General features: G+C 42.0%; 1 protein-coding gene across 1 annotated transcript in view; it reads left to right on the top strand.

The window, feature by feature from the left end:
* The window catches only part of UTP20 (UTP20 small subunit processome component), a 116,297-nt gene that overhangs the window by 43,493 nt on the left and 53,989 nt on the right, over positions 1–18,815 (top strand). Inside the window, exons 21-27 of the mRNA XM_044677506.1 lie at positions 2,530–2,767; positions 5,871–6,068; positions 7,223–7,313; positions 8,811–8,896; positions 9,292–9,417; positions 14,322–14,488; positions 15,551–15,759. Of these exons, the coding sequence (XP_044533441.1) occupies positions 2,530–2,767; positions 5,871–6,068; positions 7,223–7,313; positions 8,811–8,896; positions 9,292–9,417; positions 14,322–14,488; positions 15,551–15,759 (1,115 nt within the window). The remainder of the gene's footprint in view (positions 1–2,529; positions 2,768–5,870; positions 6,069–7,222; positions 7,314–8,810; positions 8,897–9,291; positions 9,418–14,321; positions 14,489–15,550; positions 15,760–18,815) is intronic.

Raw genomic sequence — 18,815 nt, 5'->3', positions numbered from 1 at the left:
GATTCTACCTTTTAAACAGTTATTTTCTTGCCAGATCTCTTCCATTTTCCTCAAAATCTCAGTTTTGAACTCTTCCATAGCTTGTGAGGAGTTTTCCTTATTTGAGGAGGGTCTGGATGCTTGTTTGTTCTCCTCCTCTGTTTGCTCGGTTGTCTGGATTTTCTCTGTGTAAAAGTTGTCGAGTGTTAAGGGCTTCTTTTTCTTGTTGTTATTCTTTCTCTTCTGACTTTCCTGAGGTTGGGTAGCCATCATTAGCCCAGCAGCTTCTCAGGTTTATCCTCGCGCTCAGTGTCTGTCCGCGGTCTATTGGTACCTGAGGTCTGAGATCTGGTTTTTTCCAAGGTCAAGCCCCCTAGTGGACCCCCTTGCTTGATCCTCTGCAGGAGGTTCCTTTACAAGTCTCAGGGCGCTGCTTCCACAGTCGTATACTGGTCTGCACTGGTTCCCCACTCAGGTTTTCGGAGCTTTAGTTCCTGGCTATGTCTGCCTCCACCCACGCCTCCGCCAGTGCCTGTGCGCTCTGCGCTGGGCGTCCACTCTCTGCCCTCGCGCTCAATAAGCTCTGGCTTATTGGGGTCCTAAATCTTGCTGCTCTCAGGAACAGGCCCCGGAGCTGCCAATGACTCAATGGGTGCCCCAAACTTGCTCTATTTCTTTTTAGCTGGCTTCAGAGCTATAGATTTTGTGTGTGGAGGGGGTGGGGGTGGGGCGGTTGCTCAACCCGCGATTTAGTGAGAGCCCTTTATAGCCTGGAAATGTCTCGATTCCACGTACCTTCCATGCTGTGCCCTGTTGTGGGGTTCCTCCGTTCGTCTGGACTTGTTTTTATGTCCCCTTGAGGAGTTTTGTGTGTTTCGGTCAGGAGAGATTAAGAGCTGCTTCTTACTCTGCCGCCATCTTAACCCGGAAGCGGGTATTGCCCTTTTTGATCACTTCCTTAGCATGATTCTGAACCACCCTCCTGAATAGTTGAACATGTTCACAGCTCCACCAACAATGTACAAGTGTGCCTGTCTTTCCCTAACCTCTCCAACGTTTATTGTTGTCATGTTTGCCCATTTGTAGGTGTGAGATAAAATCTTAGGGTTATTCTGATTTACTTTTTTTTATTGTTAGTGATTTGGGACTTTTTTCAGGTCGTTAAGAGTTTGTAATTAATTTTTTTTAAAACTATTTCTATCCTTTGACTACTTAATATTGGGGAATGCCATTTGGTTTTCTTTTCTTTAATAACCCTTATCCTACTGTTCTGGAATTGATACTCAGTATCAGTTCCAAGGCAGAAGAATGGGAGTAGATAGGCAGTTGAGGTTGAGTGGCTTGCTCAGGGTCACACAGCTATGAAGTGTGTGAGGACAGATTGGAACCTAGGACCTTCCATCTCCAGGCCTAGTGTTCTATCTACCGAACTACCTCATACCTCTTGGTTTTTATGTTTGTGTTAAGTTGGGTTTGTTTGAAGTGTAACAACACTCCCTACTACCTGAGAGGTAGCTGTGGTCTAATGGCTTCCACAATTTGGAAGACCTTCATTCAAATCCTGCCTCTGGCCCATTCTGCCCATGTGACCTGGGCAAGTCAGTGAACCTCCATGCCCCAGGCAGCTCTCAGAGAGGTTTCAGTTGCTGATCTGTTGCCAATCTGCAATGTTCTCCATGGTCAATTCCCTCTACCAGTGAAATTACAGGTCAGATCCAGAAAAATGAATAAATGCTTCTGAGATGAGAAATGGGCATAGCAGTTTGGGCTCTCCTGTTGTGAGTAGTCTAAACAGCATTTGTCTTATTCATGCCTTTTTTTTTTTTTTCATTAAAAAAACCTATGTACTTATTTGTTTGTTAAATTTATTTTTTAAACATTTATTAATATTTATTTTTTAGAAAAGTTAACATGGTTACATAATTCATGCTCTTACTTTCCCCTTCAACCCCCAAGTTCCGTCCCCTCCCTCCCCATGGCTGATGTGTATTTCCACTGGTTTTAACATGTGTCATTGATCAAGACCTATTTCCAAATTGTTGATAGTTGCATTGGTGTGGTAGTTTCGAGTCTACACCCCCAATCATGTCTGCCTCAACCCATGTGTTCAAGCAGCTGCTTTTCTTCTGTGTTTCCTCTCCTGTAGTTCTTCCTCTGAATGTGTTCTTTTCCATAAATCCCTCAGAACTGTCCTGGGTCATTGCATTGCTGCTAGTACAGAAGTCCATTATGTTCGATTTTACCACAGTGTATCCGTCTCTGTATACAATGTTCTTCTGGCTCTGCCCCTTTCACTCTGCATCAAATCCTGGAGGTCTTTCCAGTTCACATGGAATTCCTCCAGTTTATTATTCCTTTGAGCACAATAGTATTCCATCACCAGCATATACCACAATTTGTTCAGCCATTCCCCAATTGAAGGGCATACCCTCATTTTCCAGTTTTTTGCCACCACAAAAATTCATGCTTATTTTTAAGAGGGAAAATAAATATTACTATATCATCTCAGCCATATTTTCTTAGGGTCACTGTGTGTTGTTTTTTCCACAGAGAAAGAATTACAGACTGATTCCAGAGATAAACATTTTCGAGATAAAGGTGTTGAGAAGACTGGGGCCGGAGATGTGGGTGCCCTTTATCATGAACAGCTGGAGCAGAGAACTGATTGCAGGGAGAGGCTGGACCATACCAACTTTCGTTTTTTGCTCTGGAAGGCCCTGGCAAAATTCCCAGAGAGAGTTGAGCCCCGGTCTCGAGAACTCTCCCCCCTTTTCCTGAGGTTTATCAAGTAAGTGATCCCTCCAACCCACCCCCCCAATATTATATTCCACCCCTACACCCCTATATGTTTCTAGAATTTTCTGAGGGAGAGAGGAGGTTTGCAAATATTAATAAACTCACTGGACTGGGTGAAAAGCTTGGGGATTGCTCTTGGATTGATGGGTATCAGATATTATGCCAGTAGAACTTAAAGTACACCAGAATCAGATTAAAATATAATTGGGAAATAGTTCACAAAATAAATAAAGATACAATAATAGAACACAGAGAAGCTTCAAAGATGGTTTTCAAAGACAATGTATGGCCCTTACGCATGATCCTCTATGGATCCTTTTCTTATGGTTTAGTGTCCCCCATTTTTATTTGAGTTTGCCATCTCTGTGTAGACCATTAGCTCGTTGAAATAATCAATGCCTCCTACGGAGGGAAATCCATAGAGGAAAGCAATGCCTAGTTCTTTTGACACACTGTGGGCAAAGGGTTGTCTTTTTGTCATTTTGGGCTTAGTCTCCCTGAGCCTCAGTTTCCTCGACTTTAATAAGTGAAGAGTGTGGACTCAGTAGCTTTCCAGATTTTCCACACTTCTAGTTCTCCAGCTAATGACCTTGTCCCCCTGCTTCTATCTGGGGTGCTATTTGAGGTTAGCCTATAAGTTCTGTGATGTGAAAGTCTGGATCTGTTGAGCTTATAAATGGATCCACCAGGCTCTGTCATTTGAGTCTCCTCATTTGCCATTTCACTAATCTGTCTTCAGTCCAGGGTGGAAAGAAAATCTCTAGTGACCCTCAGTCAGAATGTACCTCCAGCTTCTAAACTTTCTTACATACTCCCAGGAAGAGCCTTCCTCTACACCACAGTGAAGATCTTCTTGCCTCTCTGTTCGTTGTTTTATTATTCATCACAGTCTTTGGGGATGTGGCATCAAAAAAAAAAGGGGGTTTGCTAAATTGTGTCTCTAATATTAGCTCCAAGAAGTATTTTGTAGGAGACCATTGTTGTCCCTTTAGGACATCATCCTCAGGAGAGCAGTGATAGCTTCCAAATATCTTTTAAATTCCTTTATGACCCATTGTGGTTCTTGTATCCATTCATTAAGCTAAATTTTTCTTGAACCTAATTATCTATAGTTCTATAGAACTTCTCTGGCTATCCTCAAAGTATACTATTTATAAAGCTTGCTCTATGGGAAAAGAAAAGGGTGTCTTTGAGAAAGAATTTCAGTGCTAGAAGGGCTTCCCAAGATCATCCAGCCCATTTGGTACCTGGACAGGAATCCTCTTTCTGACTTGCTGGACACGGTCTTCTACCCACTTTCAGAAGGTGGTGGAGAGTTATGGTTGATTTGAAGTGGGAAGGGACCTTCGAAGTTGCCTAGTTTTGCCTTCTTTTTCTACAGTTGATTAAACTGAAACCCACAAGTATTAGCTGACTTCTTTGAGGTCACAGAGCTAGTGAGAGGCAGATATGTGATTCCCACCAAGGTCCTCTGACTCCAAATCCAGACCTCTTTCTTCTGCTCTATGCTTGACAGCCTTCTTGGCTTTATTTCATGGTAAAATCTTCCTGCACAGCTTTTAACAGGAGCTCCTGAGTCTTTCATTGTGACCAAGCAAAGTGTGATCCTATCATGTCCAGGGAATCCAGGTGTTGAAACTGCCTCCTGGTAGTAATTCAGCCACCTCAGCATCTATTAATGCCTGCTCTGTGCATGGTACTCTACTGGGTGCTGAGACACAAAACTAGAAATTAAACATTGCCTCAGAGATCTTTCATTTTACTGGAGAGATAGACCACATATACTCATAAGGAAATAAGGAGAGCAAAAGGAATATTGAGCCAGACCATGGCTAACAATTGGGAGGATCCTGAAAGGCTGCCTGAAAAACAATAACCAAAAAACCCAACAATAACAGCACCTTAAGCTTTGTAGAGCACTTTGCAAGGATTATCTCATTTGATCTTCACCCTGAAAGGGAGGTGTTGTTGTTATCCCCATTCTACAGATATGGAATCTGGAGTAAACAGAGGTTCAGTGACTTGCACAGGATCACACAGCCAGGAAGTGCCTGAGGCTAAATTTGAATGTGGGTCTTCCTGACTTAGGGTCTGGTGCTCTGCCATGAAGCTGGGTGACATCTGAACAAATCTCTAGTGTAGGATCTTTAGTTCACTTTGTTAGGCAGGCTCTGTTTAGAGAGATCCTTAGTGAGGCAGCCATTAGGACTACCAACCTGTTCCCCCAGAGACAGGCTTAGCCCCCAACACCAGGCAGGGAGGAGAAGCTGAGGCAGCAGCCCAACAATAGGGACTTTGGCCCATCAGTTCAGAGCTGGAAGTCCCTGTCCTGCTTCTCCTAAAAGGTAGCCAACTGGTCCAGTGGAGCCTGAAGGCTCCCTCTACTTTGAGTGTCCAACCCATACATGAGCTCAGAGCTAGGGCAAGGGACCCAGGGCAGGACTGGTTAGCTGGCTGTGGGGAAGCTTTTGAGAATGGTTTGCCAGTACAATCCCTAAGCAAGAAGAGATGGAAGTGTGGAAGGAGCATGTCACCTCCTAGCTCACCTAACCCACTCAGGCCTGGCTGAAAGACTCCTTATCCTTGCTTTGTCAGGGGGGCATTGGGCATTCCAGACAGTGTTAATTATTAGCATGTGTTCCCTGTCCCTCTGCTCTTTGCTCCTCTTTCAGCCTTCTGTGACCATGAAGACTCAGGCCTAGTCCATCTTCCAAATGATACGTCTTCCCAAGTCTGGGGATAGGGTCATTCTGTCCTCCTTCCATCTTCTTTTCTCTGGGCTAAACACACTTGACTCTATTGGCTTCAACCAGTTTTCTCAAGGCATGAATTCCAACAAGTTAGCTGGAGCCGATTGAGAGAAAATCCAGCTTCTTTGGGTACTGAGAGATGGCCATACCAATGAGATGCAATGTTTTGTACTTCACATCTTAGGGGGGCAGGCCTGCCAGCCGGAACATTTTCCCTGCATCCTCTGGACCCTCTCAGCTCCTCAGGACCCCCTGGGAAGTGCCATTAAGCAGTAACTAAAAATGTCAGTTTGCTGAGGCCCCTTTATCCCTTTGTCATTTGTTCTCTCTCCCCCCACTGTCCAGCAATGAGTATTATCCAGCTGATCATCAGATTGCCCCTACCCAGGATCTCCTAAAGAAAGGTACTGCAGCCTCCGAGGAAGAAAGAGAGGAGGGGAGCCCTGTGGAGGGCGCCAAAGGGGCTGGAGAAGAGGAGGAGCTGGCCGATGACACCGTGGTGCTTGGCTTCCAAAAGAAGAAGACCAGGAGGGCTGCAGCCAAGTGAGTTCTTTAGCACCCTTGACCTGGAGCAGTAAGGGACCCCGGGGGTAGACCTGTGAGGGCAGAGTTGGTGTCCAAGCTCTCCCATGGCCTCCCTGGCTATTTTCAGTGTTTCCCATGAACTCTGCATGACTTCTAGTTGCTTATAAACTTGTTTCTGAACCTTAGACCATTAAAACACAAGTTGGTGATACTAGCCTGCACGTAGGTAGCGTTTTGAGGTTTGCAAAGAGCCTTACCTCGACTGGCTCATCTGATCCTCAAAACAATCTGAGGAGGTGGATGCTGTTATTATCCCCATTTTACAGATAAGAAAACTGAGAGAATCAAAGTGAATTGTTCCTAGGACAAGCTATGTAAATATCTGAGGAAGGATTTGAACTCAGATCTTCCTGATTCCAAGTCTACCTCTATCCACTGAACTACCCAGCTGCCGCTAAGATTAATTCATATAGAATATTTAAAGGAAATGATCAACTCACCATTTAAATAAAGATATTTTTAAAACCTTTAAGTGCCCATTTAATAATGAATAGCTGAGCAAAATGCATCACACAGAGTTTTCTACTCTAACAACTATATCTTCACACTCAGAGATTTGTGCCAGAGAAGTTTCCTTTCAAACTAAGGATTTCATTTTGAGGGAGGGAAGGATGATAGGATTTAAAGCAGCCTCAGAAATAACAGCTCACCCCAGGGAAATAAACCACCTGAGTAGGAAAACTGCTAATCTTATTTGACCTCCTGCTTGTCTGTTGAGCAAAGGGTGAATAAGCGGTGCAGTTCAGTCACATGCATGGACTCCTCTCCTCTCCCCTCCCCTTCCCTCTTCTCCTCTCCTCCAGGCTAGCTGCCCCCAGCTCCTCTGACTAGCTCTCTTGGCTCTTACTCCCACTGATGGCAGGGGCTGGGCCTCATGGGGAGGGGTGATTCCGAATCCCAGGAGCATCCTTGGGGTAGGAGGTGACAGTCTAGGGGTGGTGGCATTTCCTGCCAAAACTGCATGGAGATATTAGAGATACCTCCTACATGACTATTACTCATACATGATTGTTACAGCTGTTCTCACTGTCAAAAAGTCAAATTATTAATCACATAGTGAAATTTTAAGAAAGTGGTGGTCATTTTTTTTCACTTTTTCCTTCTTTTTTTAGGCAATTAATTGCTCACCTGCAGGTTTTCTCTAAGTTTTTAAATCCACGATCCTTATATCTGGAATCCCAGTTATATGATTTGTATCTGCAGGTAAGTAAAATGAGTTGTTGGCTTTCCTTAGGGGTCTAGATTTGGAGTTGGAAGAGAAAGAGTTCATTGAAGCTAACACATTCCTGAGAAAACTGAGGCTCTCTCTTTCTTCTCCTCCCCCTTCTTCCTCTCCCTCCCTTCCCTTGTGCTCGTGCGCTCGCTCTCTCTCTCTCTCTCTCTCTCTCTCTCTCTCCTATTTTAAATTATTTGTTTGTTACATTAAAGTTCCCAGGTACCTTCCTCTTTCCTTTCCTTGCCTATATTCATTTGACAAAATGATATAGGTACATATAAAACTATGTCTTACTTCTTCTATTTATCAGTTCTTTCTCCAGAGGTGGATGTACACAAGTTATTCTTCAAACTCTTTCTGTATACTGTTCTCTTGGTTCTGCTCATTTTACTCTTCATAATTTCATGTAGGTTTTTCCTTTTTTTTCTTTTTTAACCTTTACCTTCAGTATTGATTAGATTTGATAGATAGATTAGATTAGAATTGATACTTAGTATCCTTTCCAAGGCAGAAGAGCAGGGAGGACTAGATGACCAGGGCTAAGGGACTTGCCCAGGATTACACAGCTAAGAAGTATCTGAGACCAGATTTGAGCCCAAGTCCTCCGGACTTCAGGCCTGGCTCTCTCTCCACTGCACTGCCTAGCTGCCCCTGATGAGGACAATTTGTAAATTATTTTTTTCCCAAGTTAGAGATGGCTTTTTGGCAGAAGGTGAAATTTCTAGATTTCTTTAAAGGGAGTTTGGTGAATTGAAATGGGAAAGGAATTCCAGTTTTTGGTATGGTTTTCAAGCCCTTTCAAAAGAGACTTATCAGAAAGTTCATTTAATATCAGTAGAATAATGAGTTTTGGATGCCCTTATAAAAACCTCAAAGGAAATATGTTTTCCCATGTAGATTCTTACTAGGTTGAACTTTGTAAATTTCATTAATATTTACTTCATCTCTGCTTAAAATGAGGGGGCATGAGCTGTATTTATATAGTCAAAATTCAGAATGCCTGGTTATTAGCATGAACTCAAGGAAGATGTGTTCTGACACCCCCCTCCATCCTCCTACATGCATAGACACACGTGCATGCAGGCAGGCCCTTGCTTTGGATTACTACAAGTCCAGGGACTTTCTGCAGGTAAAGTTAGGAGATTAGACCAGAAATGACTTGTGGATGTGGTATTGACAATATACATTTTTAACAGCTCCTTCCCTAACTCCCTTTCCCATCTCTATCCTTTTGAGGGAGTTAAGAGGAAACAGCTTTGGGGGGAAAAAAATGAAAATTTCTGTATTTAGTAGTTATCATTTACAAGTGATTTAACTGCTTCAGACTTCAGTTGATGCTCTGAGACAATTACTTATGGAGATGGGAGGGAGTTTCTTTTTGATTTCCCTACAGGATGAAATTACAGTTCCAGATAGGATGGGAAGTTATGCATGTTTTTACATGACAAGCCTTTTCTGATCATTTTGTAAAATTTTATCCATAGTTATTATTGCATCCTGAACAAGATGTGCAAAAAATAGCCTTGGAGTGCATCATGACCTATAAGCACCCCCACATACTTCCCTACAAGTAAGTAGGGGTGATGCGGGAGGGTTGCTCTGCTGTTTTCAGTAGAAATCATTTTTATTTTCAGAGTAGGAGAACAATCCTTCATTTCAGATTGAAGGAGAATTTGTCTTATATCATCTCCTTTTCCATGCACATAGTAAAATGAATGCTTGGTAAATTGTAAAATTTAATGTTTTAAAAAAAGAACAAGCATAATTGCTAAAATAAAGACAATTGTTAGTTGCCAAAAAACATTTCATTTACCTCCCCTGAATTCCTATTCTGATATTTTATCTTGATTTAATGTTAAATATTATTTAGTTTTATTCTTGCCTTGTGAAAAGATGAGACTGATGAACTGCTTTAATTGTGCTGGTATATCATATGACCCTTTGATTTATATCCATTATCTACAGGGAGAATTTGCAAAGGTTATTGGAAGACAAGAGCTTTAAAGAAGAAATTGTCCATTTTAGCATTTCAGAGGAGAATACAATTGTGAAAACAGCTCACAGAGCTGATCTTTTTTCAGTTCTTCTAAGGTATGTTGACTATAAGTGTGTGTGTGTGTGTGTGTGTGTGTGTGTGTGTGTGAGAGAGAGAGAGAGAGAGAGAGAGAGAGAGAGTATGTGTGAGAGTATGAGTATATTGTGGGTAGGGAGGACAGAGAGAAAGAGAAAGGCCAGCCTAGAGTCAGGAAGATCTGGGCTCAAGCCCCACTCTCAGCATATACTGATCACCTCAGCAAACCCTTAACTTTGCAGTGCCTTAGGCCATTGACCACTCTGTGAGGTTATAAAATGCAAGGTCAAGATACCCATCTGCCTTGTTCAAGTTTACTTTTTGGAAGTTCCCCTTAGCAGTGAAATTACAGGTCCAGTCCCATCCATTTTCTACCCCTGACCTCCAACAAGCAGTAGTGGTTGACATTTATCTGTAGAACTCTTCACACATAGACCTCTACATTTTCCAAGGCTGTGAATCAAGACTTTGAGTCTTTTTGGTTGGTATTTCTTATAGAAGTTACTTAAGAATATTCATTTCATGTGATTGTTAATAATATGAAATTATTCTTTTTGAAAAACTTCATTTCTTTTGGGAAAGTTGCTTTAATGTTCTATATTTCTATTTGTTTTCTGTATCTGTGCTATCAAAGTCTCATGTGATATTCTTATTAGAACTACTAAATAGAAGTTTTCCCCATTTGACCATTTCCCCTTTCTCTTAGTTATATGAATTTTGCTCATGTGCAAATTTTCAACTGAATTTAATTGAAATAATATAGTTTTTTGTTTTGTTTTGTTAATATTCCATGTTTGGCTAGTAATTTGCCCCCTAATATCCTTTGAAAGGTACATGATTTGGTTTTCATATATTTTATATATATATATATATATATAAACAAGAATATATTCTTATATGACCTTTAAAATATAGGTAGTTAACCCATTTTGAGTTTTTTATGGTATAGCAGGTTATGCTATAGCAGTTTTTTTTTGGTATAGCAGATTAGTTTGAATCTACTTTCTGCCAAGTTCTTTCTGTTTTCCCCACAATTTTTGTCAAATAGGGAGTTCTTTCCTGGTTAATTTACATTTTGGGATTATTGAGTTCACAGTTATTTCAGACTCTTGTTTAGTTGAACAGACTCCATTTCAAGTAAAGTTTTCCTCCTAAATAGCCAGCACCCATCTTTTTTATCACTTTTACCAGTATGGAGAATCATTGTAGTAGAGTGGAGAGAGAATTAGAGTTGAAGAGAGAAGCTAGGTTTGGCTTCTAGCTTTTGCTGTAATTAGTTCTGTGATCTTTGGTAAGTTGTTTCACCTTTATATGGTCTCAGTTTCCTCCTCTAAAATGAGGAGTTTGGACTAGATCAGTAGTTTTTGGCCTTTGAACCCCTGGACTCTACAGAATAATAATATGTAAAATAAAATACATAGGATTCCAAAGAAGCCCATTATATTAGAAGTCTTATAAAAAGGAAGTAAATTAGCAGTCTTATAAAAAGGTCCAGCCCCTGGGCTGGAAGATCTCTGAGATTTCTTCCAGCTTTAAATCTGGTACCTATGAGCCCTACCTCTCTGTCTTTTCCCCCATTTCTCCTGCTAAGCCCAATCCCAGAGAAAGTCTTTCTCTTCCTCTACACAAGAGCCTTTCCAGTACTCAGCTACATTCTCCTCAACCAGGCCAGCCCTCTCTCACGGATCCCCAGGGTAGGGTCCGTGAGTACCTTGTTGCCACACTCATAGTGAAAATCATTTCCTTTTTTTTTTTTTTTTTAAACCCATAACTTCTGTGTATTGGCTCATAGATGGAAGAGTGGTAAGGGTGGGCAATGGGGGTCAAGTGACTTGCCCAGGGTCACACAGCTGGGAAGTGTCTGAGGCTGGCTTTGAACCTAGGACCTTCCGTCTCTAGGCCTGGTTCTCAATCCACTGAGCTACCCAGCTGCCCCAAACCATTTCCTTTTACAGATGGAAAGGTTGAGGCTTCAAGGGCTGAGATGACTTAGCCATAGTCACACAGGTGTTAAATAGTAGAGCTCTTGTTGTCTTTCCTGAGGTTTGGCACCAAGACCTACAAAATTGTCCAATCTGTGGCCATGTCAGAGCTTCATTTGACTGATTGGAATGTTGCTCCACATTAATTAGGCAGCCTCAGGTGACGTTCCCTTTCTTGGAGAACATAGCACAATATTGACTTTATGTGCTATATGGGTTGGGTGATCAGGGCCTTCTGTCAGCTTCTTCTTTGCAATTATCCAAGCTTAGTTCTTCACTTCCAGTTGTCATCCTAGTGCTGCAGGGGGATGTCTGAAGGGCCACCACTTGGCTCAAATGCAATGGGAAGGCACCAAGTGCCAGGATGAAATAGTCTTAATGGCAGTCACAGGTATGTTATATAAAGCTATGATTAACAGTTTGCTGGAAGGGTGCCATAGGAAGAGTGTAAACCTAAGGCTATTCCCTCTGAAGGAGCTGCAGAAACCTGATCTACTTTGGCTGGCCCTTCATTACTATTCAGACTGACATTGCCTCCTAGTTTCTCTCTAGGTATGAGACCATTCTTAATGTCATCCAAGCCAATTGCTTCCCATTCAGGTTTAATACCTTTGAATTTGTTTTTTGTTTTAATGGCATCTTATAACAAGCATTTCAAAAAGTACATTTGCAGGAGTGTACAATATAATAAATACCAGGTCTTCTTTCTTAGTCTCTTTTATCTAGAATGTGACATCATGCAAAAGCACATTGTAATTCTTCAGGGGTAGCATCTTCACAAAAGATGGGTAGGGATCCTCTACAGTAGGAGTGTCAAACTGAAATAGAAGTGGGGATCACTAAACCTATGTCAGGAATCCTGAGGGTACAGAGTGACTTAGAAAACCAAATGTTAATATTATCTATGATTCATTGCATTTTTGAAATTATGGTAAAATTTCCCAGTTAGTTAATTTCACTTGGAGGTATTGTGGATCACATGTGGCTCAGCCTGAGAGTCTGCCATTAGTATCACCAGTGTCACCCACCAAGATTGACTTTGCTTCCTCTACAACTATTTTTTTGTTATCACTTAAATAGAAGAGAATTATTTTCATGTAGATGAGTTCCTTACCTTCGTGTCATTAACAATTTGGGTGACTTCCTCATTCACATTTACCCTAGAAATCATGATGCTGGGGCCTGTGGTGCCTTCAGTGGCTGCCCTTTACTCATTGTCATGAGTTGGGAAGAAAGAAGAGAAGGAGCTAGCATGGCCTCTTCTTGATCACCATTACTATCTCTTAAGTGCTCTCAGTTCTTTCTTGGCAATTTCCAGATTTTTGCAGTAAACCAGTCAAGTTCATTATAACTTGTACTTGGAATAATTCATCTTCTTCCCCTTTTATAAAGAAAATGAGGGCCAGATTCACCCATCTCTAGTCTCATTAGTACTTTACTCATTTACCATAAATTTTTCAAAGATCCCTGAGAGTAGTTCAGCAATTGCTTCTGCAGGTTCTTTCATTAAGGACCCAATTGAGCTATAAGTTCTCTTGCTGTTGGCTCCACTTACCCCTTTATCATTAGAGCTCTGGATTTCTCATCCTGAAGGTCTGTCCTCAGTAGCATGATAAGAGTGGAGACAGCTATGCCCTTTCATCAGCAGTTTCTTCTCATTGGCTTAAATCTGACAAAGATGGACAGTCTCCTCATAGCTGCTTTTCCCCAAGACAGAGATGTCATCAGCTGTCAGGTCTTCCATCATTGCTGTATTAAGACTCTATGCCAATTTTGTGATTTTTTTTTTCCTTCTAGAAGTCATCACTCTTTTCTCCTCCTGACCTGAAGGTCTATGGAATACTTTCCCATACTATTGTTCCTTTTTCTCTCTTCCTTGAGCCTTCCCTTTAGGGTCATGAAATTCTTCACAGGTACATAGCTTCTTGGTATACAGTAATGCACCACACACTCCTTTCATTGGTTTATTTACCTTTTAAAAGCTTCTTTTTGAATAATGTATACTCTTCTATTGTCATGTTCCATCAGTTGCCCATTATTAGATCCTATATTTTCTTTAGTTATACTTTTTTATAAGTCAAGGATAATAACAATGAGTATATTTCAGATTATGATAATATTTAACAACTTTATTATTTTAAATGGCATAAGAGAATTATGGGCTTAGGTAGAGTGTATGATTAATCAAAAGGTACTCTATATAGTATCCAGCTGCCTAGCATCCTGTCAGATGAAGATCTTTGTTTCATTCTGGCCTTTGCCACTAATTACCTTTAGAGAATCAGTGAATATTTTCAATCTTCAATTTTTGTGGGTACAAAATGGCAGGCAAGGTTGTAATTTTTAAAAAATTGTCCACAGCTTGCCCCCCCAAAACCAATTAATTAATTAATTAAGAGTATTTTCCCATGGTTACATGATTCATATTCTTTCCCTTCCTTTCTCCCCACTCCCATAGCCAATGAGCAATTCCATTGGGTTTTACATGTATCATTATTCAAATCCCATTTCCATATTATTACTATTTGCAGTAGATTTATCATTTAAAGTCAACATCCTCAATCATATGTTTTTTTTCTGTCTTTCTACTCCCACAGTTCTTTCTCTGGATGTGGGTAGCATTCTTTCTCGTAAGTCCCTCAGAATTGTCTTAGATTATTGCATTGCTGCTATTAGAGGAGTCTTATCACATTCAATTGTGCCATAATGTATCCGTCTCTGTACGATCTTCTCCTGGTTCTGCTCCTTTCACTCTGCATCAATTCCTGGAGGTCATTCCAGTTCACATGGACTTCCTCCAGTTCTTTATTCCTTTCAGCACAACAGTATTCCATCACAAGATTATAATTTAGACCATGATTTTCTAGTAAAAGGAATTTCATTAAAACAGATTTTGAAGTGGATGGATAGAGAATTAACCCCTTTTACTTTTGATTTTGTAGAATTCTTTATGGAAGAATGAAAAACAAGACGGGGAGTAAAACTCAGGGCAAGTCAGCTTCTGGCACACGCATGTCGATTGTCTTGCGCTTCCTTGCGGGGTCATCACCTGAGGAGGTCCACATGTTCTTAGACCTGCTATTTGAGCCTGTGAAGCACTTCAGAAATGGTACTGACCCATCCTAGCCACCTCTGCTGTCATTTGGACTTGGCCCGGCTGCTGCCTCTAATTCTGGGTGGCAGGTGCTCTGTGCTGTGTCTTCAGGGGAGGCTGGACTCACTGAAGGAATGGGCTCCAACAAGGCCTTGTGTTTTCTTGAGTTTCAGTTTTATCATCTACAAAATAAGCTTATTATTGCTACCTGCCTCTTAGGATGGTTATGGGGAAAAGGGCTTTGTTTACCTTACTACAGAGTAGCATAGGGATTGGACCTGAACTTTTGTTGGTAAAGGGAATTCCAGATGAGGAAACTCTCTTCAGGTGCAGATGGCACCTTCTCTGGGACTTAGAGATATAGAGAATTCCCCAAAAGGGAATATCTTGTGAGCCACTGAATAGTCTCCCACATTTTACAGCGGAAGAAATTGAGGCCTCTCAGTTGAAGTGACCTCCTCAGGGCCATGTGGCCAAGGGGAGCTGGGTGGTTCCCTCTCCACTGTGCTACACTGCCTCACTGGGGTGGGATGGGGTGATTATTTGTTCTGTGTCATGGATAAAGCAGCTGAAATAGCACTTGGTGAGGGTGTTTTGGACAATGAGCGGCTGGTGATAGAGCCATCAGAGTAAGCTTGAAGCTGTGAGTGACCTTCAGATGAATAGGCCAGGGACCTAGAGTGGGGCTTGGGTGGGGACTTCATCAGTTCTCTCTCCCTGTGCTGTCATTCAGTCACTGACAGCCCCTCAGACTGTCCCCACTTCACATGGGCAGCATGTGTCAAGCCTTGGTCCTCATTCTTCCTGACTCCAAGGCCTAAGGCTGCGCTTAATAAAGTGGTGTCATGGGGGGGTCTTCCTTATCTCAAAAATGGGGAGAGGGGGTTGACTGGGTATTTTAATGTAACAAATAAATTTAAAATGGGGATAATAAAAGTACCAACCTTATAGGATTGTTGTGAGGATTAAACAAGGTCCTGTTTGTAAAGAGTTATGCAAACCTCAATCCTGGGATAGTCAAATGAGTACTAGTAACCCCTTTCCTTTTCCTGTCTTTGTTTCTCATGTCATTGTTAGGCCCTTGCCACTCTGCAGTTTTGCAAGCAGTCCAAGACTTGGATTTGTCCAGAGTCATCCCCTTGGGCCGTCAGCATGGCGTCTTCAATAGCCTGGAGCTGGTGTTAAAGAATATTGGTCACCTGATCAGTCCCTACTTACCTGAGATTCTGCAGATCCTGCTCTGCATGACAGCAACTGTGTCTCACATCCTTCATCAGAGAGAGAAGGTGAGCTGGGCTGCCATGGTGGCCTCGTGGTGGCTTTGAGGCTTCTTTGGGATATCCTCCCTGATGTGGATTCTCTGTGTTGCCCAAAGCTATCTCCCAGCATATGGTTATTGCAGTAGGTCACTGCACATTTGGTGAGTAGAAAAGGAGGCTGGTTTAGGTATTTTCTTGTCCACTCCTGGGTGACAGAGATGTTGACTTATGCCCACCCCAGGATGTTGGGGATAGTCCAAATAGAAGCATACAATTCACTGTGCACTATTGGAACTTAAGCTCCCTGAAGGTAGGGATTGTCTCTCTTTTGTCTTTGTGTCCCCAGTGCTTATACTTATTGGTGAGAGATTTGGGGAAAGAAGGCTTTTCTCTCTCCCCTTCAGAAGATCCTGGGCCGCCCTGAATTCTATTACTTTGAACTTCCCATCTTCAACCTCCTTAACCCCTACAGCACTAGTTGCTTTTGGCTCTTTTATCCCGCCCTTGTTTTTCCTTCTACTTTTCTCTTGGTTTTCCTTCTACCTCCCTAACTAACTTCCTCCTCTGCTTCCTGTCCTGCCCCCTTGAGACAGCTGCTCTCCAAGGTTCTACCTTGGGGTGGGGGTCTTTTCCTGACTCCCTCTTAGGAATCTCAAGCTCCAAGGACCACTTTTGTTGTCCCCAGCCTGGATCTCTTGACCCTTATACTTTAAACTGCAAATATGACATTGTCCCCTATAGTCCTAGGAGTACTTATTTGTTTCTTTTTTTAAACCTTTATCTTCTGTCTTAGAATCCATACTAAGTATTGGTTCCAAGACAGAAGATGGGTAAGGGCTTGGCAATGAGGGTTAAGTGACTTGTCACACAGTTGGGAAGGGTCTGAGTCCAGATTTGAACCCAGGACCTGTTTCTAGGCCTGGCTCTCTATACACTGAGCACCTAGCTGCCCCGGGCATCACTTGCTTTTAAAAAAGATTTTGATGGACATTTTTTTCTAATCTTCTGTATTTTCTTTTTTGCTGTTAAAACCATTATTCTGAAAAGGGGCTCATAGTCCTCATCAGATTGATTGCTCCACAAGGCCATGACACTAAAAATATTAGGAACCCCAGCTCTAATCTGCCCTTCCCCTACTGCCAGAGTAACCTTCCAGCTCAAGTTATCATGCCTGCACTGGGCAGCTGACATTTTGGATATATTGCATTTCCCAGCTCAGCCCAATTTTTCATGGTTTTTGATCTCAGTGCCTAGCACAGTGCCCTGCATGTAGTAGGTACTTAATAAATGTGTGGTAGGTTGGATCATTGGATGCCTTATCCTTATATATCAAATGAAGTTTAGTATCTCTTCTAGCCTGGCATTCAGGGCCTTCCATATGCTGCCCTCCAGCCCTTCTCAGCTTTACTTCCCAGGATTCCCTTCCTGGTATTCTGCATTCCATCCAGAGCCCCTGCTTTTCACTACTCTGGCTCCAGTCCTTCATGTCCCCCAGATCCCAAATGAGGCTCTTCTCTCAGGCCCCCTTGAAGCTACTCTTCCATTTCTTCTAAATTTCTCTTCATCTTGGAGAGCCCAGTGTGGACACCAATTCCCTCCTCATCCTTCCTTCTCTCCCTCCAAGTGGATCACTCCCCAATCTCCTTGGGTCTCACACAGCACTTGGAATTCCTCTTGAGACATTATCACATGTACATTTGTTTGAGTTATGTGGTTGGGTCAGGGCCTCCTATTAGATTGTCCCAGGTTTGGGGTGTGGAGTCAGGAAGCCTTGGGTTCGAGTCTCACCTTGCCATTTACTCATCATGTGAATGGGCAAGTCATTTCTCCTCTGGGCCTCAGTTTTCCTTGTCTGGCAGATGAGGTTGGCAGAACTGCACTACCTATCCTTTAGTTGTGAAAGTTCTTTGCCAACTTTAAAGGATTCTTGAGGGTGTAGACACCTTGTGTTGTTATTCTGTCCATTATAATTAGGCTAAATGAGGGCAAGAACTCCCAAAACTCCTTTCTGAACTGGGATCCAGAAGGGTTTGTGGTGCTGTTCACTTTGACTTTTAAATGGAAATCTTTAGTGCTTTCTAATTACATTTCTGAACCATGGTTTAACTTAGGAGTTACTTAGTAACGTGGTTGCTCTTATACAGACTCTCAGGATCATTTATGGAATTTGGTATCGTATTAGTGACAGGGTATTCGACTTGACCCTTAGCATCCATCTCATTTAGTCGGGAAAGGGGGAGGTATTTCCAGGGTCACATGGGTGGAAATGGTAGGATCAGGATTCACACTGAGGCCTCTTCCCAGATTCATTATTATTGTTGCCAGGCAGAGGATATCTGCTTAGCTTTTTGTTGTTGTTCCTTTAGATGTTATAGGAATTTACAGGCTAATATTCATAATAACAGTAATAGCTAACATTTGTATCGTGCTTTAAGGTTTGCAAAGCACTTTACAGATACTCTCATAACAAACTCTCTGAGGTTGGTGTTAGCCTTACCCCCATTTTATAGATGAGGAAACTGAGGCTGAGGGATGCTAAATAACAGGCCCAGAATTACACAGCTAGGACTATGAGGCAGGAATTGAACTTGGGTTTTGCTGGCTACTGGTCAAGCACGTTAGTCACTCTGCCAACTCACTAGCTAATAATGTATATTAATAAGCTGCACATTTGCCAAGTTGCATCTCTGGAGTATGATATTCAGTGCTGAGTGTAAAGACAGTTGTAAATTGTCAATACGATTTATGGTGGTTGGAATATAAAACAAAAATGCTTAAGGAATCCTGGCTGTTTCAATGGCCAATGCTTTGAATTTAAGAGATTTTGTACTGACAGCAGTCTCACTGTGATGTGGCTTATTTTCCCTCCTGCTTTTCAATGTTTGTTGTCATTTTTGGAGGTGGAGCATAGAATTCCCTCAAGGCATCTAATGCGGCTGTCCTTTTTTTCTTTTCTTCATCCTCAAATCTGATGGAGTCCATGCAGGCCTTGCCTTGTGGGTCCACTTGGAGGTACGCGGGTATCTTAATATTTCCTTTGAGTTTAGACAACATTTTTGCTATTTTGTTTTTTGAATCCTTAC

The sequence above is a fragment of the Gracilinanus agilis genome, chromosome 5 (genome assembly GCF_016433145.1).
Source record: "Gracilinanus agilis isolate LMUSP501 chromosome 5, AgileGrace, whole genome shotgun sequence".
NCBI classification, from domain to species: domain Eukaryota; kingdom Metazoa; phylum Chordata; class Mammalia; order Didelphimorphia; family Didelphidae; genus Gracilinanus; species Gracilinanus agilis.
This window is presented reverse-complemented; position numbering and strand designations above follow the sequence as displayed.